This window comes from Plasmodium brasilianum, chromosome 9 (genome assembly GCF_023973825.1).
Source record: "Plasmodium brasilianum strain Bolivian I chromosome 9, whole genome shotgun sequence".
NCBI lineage: Eukaryota > Apicomplexa > Aconoidasida > Haemosporida > Plasmodiidae > Plasmodium > Plasmodium brasilianum.
In genome coordinates this window covers 1,809,136-1,818,184 of record NC_090122.1, presented here as the reverse complement: position 1 = coordinate 1,818,184, position 9,049 = coordinate 1,809,136, and the positions used below count along the sequence as shown (strand labels likewise).

The following is a 9,049-nucleotide window of genomic DNA, read 5'->3' as shown; positions in this document are numbered from 1 at the left end:
GCCACGAAGAAATCATTAATAAGGAATTTAGGCTCGTACTTTATTATCAAATTTTTTTACAATCATTATAGGATGTTAAAAATGGGGTAGTAGCTGTATTCATCTATTCGTAAATGCAAACATGTCTTTTTTGTATATAAAAAAAAAAAAAAAAAAAAGTGTACCGTTTTGCATTAAAAAGCGCATAATGTGTTTATTGACGCAATCTTTATAATAGTTTACAGTGAGACGAGTATTTTGGACAAAAAAGACATATTTGTTGGTGGCGTTTAAAATGCAAAGCAGAATATAATATTCCCTGTTGATGTGGAGCTAGCAGATTTATGCAGCATTTTTTTTTTTTTTTTGACGCTGCAAAGATTTATGCAAAATGTGATACGTTCAGCATTTTCACGCAAGTGCAAATTGTCTTCATATGACTACAGTTTAAAACAGAAATAACCCTAGTATTTTTTTTTTTTTTTTTTCCACAGTTAATATGTATTTACTGCATATTCATTTTTATTTCCTCTTATCATTTAACATATGCAATATTTCACTTTCACATGCTATATTTTTTTTTTTTTTTTTTTTTTTGTTTTTCATATTTTTAAATTTGTAACAATACGTAACAGTATGCATCAATATGTCTAAATTTACTTAGATTTGCTCAAATTTAACTCAATTTTTTTCATTTCACTTATTTCCATTTTTCTCATTTTTTTTTTTTTTGTATGTACAAGTTGATGGAAAAGTAGATATCTTCACCACACTTGCGCACACCTGTGAGTGCTATGTACATAAGTTTGTACACACATGCATGTACTTGCACATTTATATTCCTTCGCACCACACATTTTCCCCATATCACTGTCACTTTGTGTACTTTTCCTGAAGTTCCTTTTTTGCTTGTATTCCCTCTCATTTATCTTTGTGGCAAACATATTTATACGTTAAGTTTCACATAGGTACGCCCATGCATGTTTGCGTACCAATGTACATATTTGTTCATCAACATATATACTTGCGTACCAACATATATACTTGCGTACCAACATATATACTTGCGTACCAACGTATATACTTGTGTACAAACATATATATTTGTGTACCCACATTTTTTATTGCAACAGACACAATTAATAAGTAGAAAAAATTATTTTAACTTACACATATAGATTATTATATGCCTATTTAGAAGATCCTCCTTTAGTTAAATGCCTATTCTTGACAAAATATATAGCAACTGTATAAAAGATGAGAACGGAAATAGAGAAAAGACACGTATCAACTGTGCCAAAAAGTTGGATAGTTCCAAGGAAAGAATTACACACATAACCCACTACTCATTTTCTAACTCCATGTGCTGTTTATCATATAATAATACCTTAACACGTTCAGGTAATGAAGAGGATGAAATTGAAAACTTTGAAATGTTAGAAAATGTAGAAAATGTGGAAAATATGGAATATGGGGAAATTACAGAAAATGAGGAAAATTTGGAAGATTTAGAACGTTGTAGTGATATCATGGGGAAACATAATTATCCTGTAAGTGTAATTGAAGATAGCACAAGTTATATATTTGAAGATATTAAAAGAACAAAAATTAACATGTCCAAAAATATAAAAAAAAAAAAAAAAAAAAGCGATTTAATTAACTCTCCAAAATATTTTCATAATATATATGAACATGATTCGAACAAAGAAACAAATGTTAAAAATAGTAACAACAATGATGATGCATATTTACATAAATCGCTTAATAGCTTTCTCAAAAGAGTAAACTACAATAATATTATTCGTCTATTTCAAAAAAAAATCTTCCACTTTAAAAATTTGTCCAATGAGTCATTATATATACAAAATGGTGAGTGTAAGGAGAATACGAAGAACTGCAGAATAGCAAATAATTTTAAAAATTATAAAAAGAACGACTCATTAAAACGTTTATCAGGAGAAACACTGTTGAGAAGCCCTTTTCATCAGCCCCAAAATAATAATAGCATTTCTAACCTCAAAATTATCAACGCCAGTTATTCAAGTTTTTTTAGGAGAAGAAAAATTGCGAAAAAATTACTTCTCTTGCTTAATAAGAAAAAAATGATAGACGAAAAAGTTAGTACCAAGATGTGGTCAAAAGTGATAAAGAAAAATAAATATACCCTATTCAGGAAAAAAAGAAGAAAAAAAGAAAAAATATTTACCAATGAGTCAAATGAACGTCCACAGAGAAAAAAGGAAAAAATACATAAAGGAAAACAGTGCTTAAACGAGAGAAATGAAAATTCTACCTTCACTAAAATGGTTAAGAAAAACGATACAAATGAAGGTGCAACAAGAGATCATGCTAATATATTAAGAGAACATCGAGGTAACTCGACCATCTTGGCGAGCTCGGTCAACTCGGCCAACTCGGTCAACTCGGTCAACTCGGCCAACTCTGCCAACTCGGTCAGCTCGGCCAACTCAGTTGATTGTGTCCACTTTAGCAATGGTCTTACCCTCTCAAAGTGTAGCACGAAGGTGAGTAACATTATAGAGGAAGAGGGGAAACAGAATACCCCATTCGTAAATGTTCACCGGAATATAATTGATTCGTACTTGAATAACGAGGAGTTGACCATATTTTCGGCGGACAATTTTGTCGCTAGCGATTTTTGTGTAAACAGTTTCACGGAGAACACTTTTATATCTAACTATTTTTCTATTAATGAATCCATTAAGGAGTTAATAAGCAACTGCAATAAGATTCTCAACAATAACGTACTGCATAACGGGTTAGACAACCGCACTGTTATTGATAGTAGTATGAGCACACAAAGTACTACCAGTAACTCCTGTGATTCAATTTCCTCGAGAGAAGAAAACTACTTTAGAGGAAGAGAAACTATTTACGACATCATTCCTCTGAGTATGGAAAATGGTACAACTGAACATTCTAATTTAGTGCAGAATAATTCCATTAATCGAATATATAAATTAACAGAAAAGCACATTTGTGATACTGTTAATATAAAAGACTGTATTCAGAATGAGAACCATGACGATGAGTCCTTTAGAATGAACATGAACTTAGATATGCACCTCAACGTAACCACAGATTTGCGCCCAAATGTGCACACCAATGTACCTGAAGATTTTTCCAAAAATGTGGCCAGCAGATTTTCAAAAAATGAAGTTCCTGCTCACAAGGGAAGCCTAACTCGGGAAGAGAGTTACGTTTATAAGGACCAAGTCGAGCTGGTTCTGAACAATTTAACATCAACCAAGTTTGATATTTTTGAGGAGCAGAGAAACGTGAACAAATATGAAGCACATCCCAATTCAGATGTGAGCATAGGTGAAGATGTACGAGAACATGAAAATATTAATCTAGGGAAAAGTACTCAAATTGAAAAAGATACAGTATATGTACCCTTCTTGCTGAAGAGAAGTCACTCGGGAAGTGCCGATCGTTTAGAGGGAAATGATAGCGATAATAGAACGAACAGGTTGAACAAAACGAACACACACAACGAGTACAACGAGTACAACGAATACAACGAATACAACAAACGCTATCGAATGAACAGAAAAGATGGAACAGCGGAACACGCAATTTTTCCTTCCCTCCATTTTAATTTATCCCTGCCATATTTCTCAAGCTACGTTTGCTTATCCAATGTTCATCAAAAAACAACAAATGTGCAGGTAAAAAAAAAAAAGAAAAAGAAAGGAACAATTCTTCATTTTTGTTATACTAAAAATAAAATTTCTATATTTAATAAGGGACGAAAACAAAATAGGAAATTTAAAAAAAGTACAATTTTTAAAAATAATAATAGAAAAAATTTTACCATATATGATAAAAATATTTTAAAAAAAAAAAAAAAAAAATTTTACCAATCAGAATAATATGCTCAAGGAGAAGAAAAAATGGCTACAAGAATATATGAATAGTAAGTACCATAAAAAGAATATGCACAATATAATTTGTACAAAGAGAAAAAAGCTAAACAATCAGTTGATGATAATTGCACCATGCCAACATGATATCAATAAAAATATCGTTGAAAATGGTATCAATAATAATGATGATATATGCAACTTGGGGAAAAGAAATGGTTCGGATAATGTAATACGTGCAAATCTTGAAGACATGAGCAACCAGGATAAGAGAGAGAATTCTGTCAAAGCTACAAATAAAAGAGTAGAAGCCGTTTGTTGTACTAAGAAAAAGGTTTGTACAAATAATAACAGAAGATATTCTACTGCGAGTGCGTATGGAAATGGACACCAAGATGCCCATCCGAATGGTATCACTGAGTTCTCTAATTACTCTAACGATTACTCTGATAAATGTTCTAGTGATTGCACTGATAACTGCTGCCCTAGTCGCTATATAGGTAGATTTTCTTCAAAGCAAATGGACGGTGATATAGGATCTAGAACATACAAAGCAGCAAAAGACAAATCGTCTCATCCCATCACTGCTCATACAAAGAGTAATAGAAGCAGCAGGAACAGCAACAGTAATACTGTAATGATAAGTAAAGAAAAAGATGAAAATGGGGATAATAAAAAAAAATCAAACAGGAAATATAACAAGCTTCCAACTGCGCAGTTAGATGTAGATCCAACTCTACACAACACAAGCTGTTCTCAACAGAACGTGACAAATAAACATGAACGAAGCGTCAGTTCTGTGTATATTAAAATGGAGCATATGTTAAACCACTTGATTAGTTTAAAGAAAGATAATAAAAGGAATATCAATCTTACGATAACAAGTAAGGGGGAGTGTAAAAGTTCTGTAGGCGATTACAGTATTACGTGCAATATGGAAAGTCGAAAGGGTGTGTCTACAACTGATGGTAGAAAAAAATCGACCCAATGTAACAAAAGCAAAATGGTAAACAAACAAAAAAATAAAATACCTAGGAGTGAAGTTAGTCAAACAAACAATAGTGAATATATAAAGAAACTAGTTGTAGAAATAAAGCTAAAAAAGTGCAAGGAAAATGTTTTCGTATATTTATATGCAGAGAATGAAGTGAAAATTTGCAAATTTGCTGTTGACTTGGACATATTAGAAGAGCACAGTAAAATGTTTAAAATAATGATTGTTAATGAAGAAGAAAAATCGGGCAGTTTCAAAAAAGATGATATAATAAAAAAGTACTGCAACGGTTTATCATCCAGAGCTGAAAAGGAGCATATTTACGAAATGGTAAGTAGTTGTTTAAATGTGGAAAATTTTTTGGCTCTATTTACTTTTGTAAGAGTTAAAAATAAAATGAATAAGTTTTCAATAGAAGTAAATGATATAATAGTACAAATAAATAACATGAACATACATATGAATGATATATTAGTAGCGATATCAAATCTCATTCCTATATTACAACTTCTTAGTAATAAAAAAAATACTACAATAATAGGAATAAAAAGAAAATTAATGAATTTTTTCTTACATTTAACTAATATATATAGTGCTATTTTTCAACTGGTAAAATCACAGAGTTCTGCTCTATCATTCATAAAATATAATCATCAGATAGTTAAGGGCTACATATATTTTGTGAAAACGTTTTCCAGCTATCTGTTTGAAGGTGTTATAGAAATACAAAGTTCCTACATGCAAATAAAAGACATAAACAATAATATAATACAAGACTACTTAAATGAAGAACAAGTAAATTTTTTTTCAAATTTTTTTACCAAATTAATATCTTACTTAAATGTTCATTTTAAAAAATTATTTATCTTTAAAAATATTTTAGACATTTATTTAATAGAGCTAAAAAACTTCAAAAAATATTATAAGGAATATATATATAACAAATTCACCATTTTCGTTAGCTCCAAATGCCCATACGATCTTTTGCTCTTTTCATTCCTAGTTAAATGCAAATGTTTATGTCAATTAAGTCTGCGGAATATATGTAGCAACTTGAACATTAATAAGTTTCACAAGTACAAAAATGTTTACTCTCTATTGCTAAATAGAAAATTAAAATACAACATTCTAAAGAAGGTTAAAATAGTAGCACAAGAAGAGTTATACATCGAATTGAAAAATATTCTTTTTTCCAAAGAGTTAAATGCTATTGTAACAAATTCAATACATAATGAGCTCATAGAAAAAGACAAAGTGAAAAGAAATGCAGAACGGACATTGGACATAAATATTTACAACAATTCCCTCCCCGATAATACTCATTATGCGAAAATAAACAAGTGCATTGAATTGAGAAAAAATGAACATCCAAAAAATGAACATCCAAAAAATGAACATCCAAAAAATGAACATCCAAAAAATGAACATCCAAAAAATAAACATCCAAAAAATGAACATGCAAAAAATGAACATGCAAAAAATGAACATGCAAAAAATGAACATCCAAAAAATGAACATCCAAAAAATGAACATCCAAAAAATAAACATCCACAAAAAGAACATCCACAAAAAGAACATCCAAAAAGTGAACATCCAAAAAATGAACATCCAAAAAATGAACATTCACAAAAAGAACATCCACAAAATGAACATCCAAAAAGTGAACTGCCAAAATATGAACCGCCAAAAAATGAACTGCAAAAAAGTAAAGAAGCTTCAAAGAGGCTCAAATTAAAGTTCAAAGGAAAAAATGTACTACCAAACCATGGTGTTTCATCATACGTGATGCCTACTCATAGTATATCTCCATCTTTCCCTTTTATTAATTATAAAAATACCAAAAATGATGAAAACACGAACAATATATTAAAAACAAGCAATTCATTAAAGTTCGTAAAAAATATTAGAAGATTCCTCGACATAAGCAGCTTCTTTACATATGACGATTTTTCGGTGCGAAAAAATTATTCCTCAGATAAAAATATGCGCACGGAAAAAAATGAACTCAGTAAGACATCAATTATCGCAAAAAATCAACATGTAAAACGATATTACAATACTGAAGAATGCTCCTTTAAGTTAACTGTAGAAAAAAAGAAAGAACGTTTAACTAAAGAAATAAACCGCTTAAAAAAGACCTTCAAAAAATATGAACAGAAAATGGAAAATGAGCAGGAAGAAAGGAAAATAAAATGTATAATTAACAGAAGTTACCATTCAAAAAAAAAAATGAATTTCACCAGCCTCTCTGATGAATATACTTACCACAATTTTATTGGAAAGGATAAAAAAAAAAGAAATAACTATGGTACGAACAAAAGTACATTAGGAGGAAGATCAAATGAAAGAGCAGAATTAATACAAATTGAGGAAAAAAAAAAAAAAAAAAAAAATCAAGACGTTTTGGTTAATTGTTATGAACAGTCAGGTAAAATGCAACAAAAAATGATGTCTGAATCATGTGAAAGGAAAAAAAAAAAAAAAAATTAAGGAAAATATTCAGAACATAAAGGATATTGAAAAAAAGTACAAGGAACTAAAACAAAATGAGAAAAAAGAAAAATTCATCAAAAAACTAAACGAGTGGAAATTAAAAAAAATGACAAAAAGAATTAACATAAATCTTCTAAAAATTAGAAGACTGAAAAATACAAAACAGGATTCCTTTACCTCTTTAGTTAAAAAGGATATTAACGGATTTGCCACAAGAATCAAATATAAAATAAATGATCCAGAGAAATGTAACCAAGTGAATAATAAAATACAGTAAAAAATGATGCTCACTATAGAAACAGAATTGGACCATATAAAAAACAGTTCTCACTTTTTTAGCAATAACGAAAAAACAGACAATATAAATATTTCTAACAATATCAACACTTCAGTTAAAGAATAAAATAAATAAGTATGATACCCCTTTTAAATAAACCAAGAATATAATACATCTAATAAGGCAGATGAATGTAATCCTTCCCTATGTAGTCATACATTAGCTAAATATGTTGGTGTGAATGGCTAAAAGGATCTGAACAATTCAGGAAAAAATGAACACCACATAAATTATGTGCCCCAGAACAAAAGCAGATATTATTATGGATGAATCCTCCAATACACTGAATGAAGCAATTAATATCATAGATGAAAAATGTAAAACCATGAATGAAGCATATAATGTATTTAAAAATGAATGCATTTCAGAATTAACCAAGATTGCTAATTTAAATAAAAAGGACGCTAATAATTGTGAAGGTAAAAGTATTATCTGTGAAGGAATAAAAAAAAAAAAAAAAAAAAATATACTTCAAGAACATATGTACTGTTCAATATTTTTGTAAAAAAATGAGTGAAGAAGCACCATCAAAAAAAAAAAAAGCTTTTTCCAAAAAAAAGGATACCTAATGGTGATACCAAAAGAATACTCTTAAGAGGAGATAGTAACACTGCAAAACGACAAAAAAAAAAAAAAATATCAGAAACTGAAAAGATTAAATATAAGTTTTCTGACTATTCGTTCAAATTAAATCAAATAAAAGGTGAATCTCCTTTGCACGAACCAAAAAATGCAAGTTATATAATTAAGAAAGTAATTATTAACGCAAAAACACAAATATGTTAGTGAATAAAGAGAGAAATAAGGAATTAGAATGAATTTACAAATTATTAAAAAAAAAAAATAAAAAAATAAAAAATAAGAAAACTTTTCAAAACACTGAAATATTGTGAATAAATTATGATCTAAAGAATATGTATATGACCACCGGGAAATAAAAGAGAGTATGAAAAAATATATAGGATGAAAATAAAAATATAAAAATAAAGGGCAAATGTGTATGCTTGTAACATTGAAGGGAAAGATAGGATAGTGCACAATGTAATACCTTATGAAAAATTGAAATGTTAAATAAGGAAAATGCAAAATTTATAAATTGTCCAAATATTCTTGACTCAAGGAATTTCAAATTTTTGGTATATATTTAACAAGAACTAATTAACCGATCGAGTGAATACAAAATGGGAAGCACTTGAAATGTGTTACAAATGTTGTAAAGAAAATTAACACGAAAAATATAACTCATCAAAAAAGAAAGGAAGAAAGAAAGGATGAAATAAAGAAATAAAGAATTAAAGAAAGAAGAGTAAAGTTAATTATGACGGATTTGTCTTATACGAATAAGCACATTTTGAGAAA

At 29.2% G+C, this 9,049-nt stretch overlaps 1 pseudogene across 1 annotated transcript; it reads left to right on the top strand.

Moving 5' to 3' along the window:
- Nucleotides 1-1,196: 1,196 nt before the first annotated feature.
- MKS88_003001 lies at nucleotides 1,197-8,476 on the top strand (annotated as a pseudogene). Its single transcript has 6 exons — nucleotides 1,197-3,671; nucleotides 3,871-7,288; nucleotides 7,539-7,601; nucleotides 7,794-7,865; nucleotides 7,945-8,109; nucleotides 8,205-8,473. Coding segments are annotated over exons 1-6 (6,462 nt in total).
- The last annotated feature ends 573 nt before the right edge of the window (nucleotides 8,477-9,049 follow it).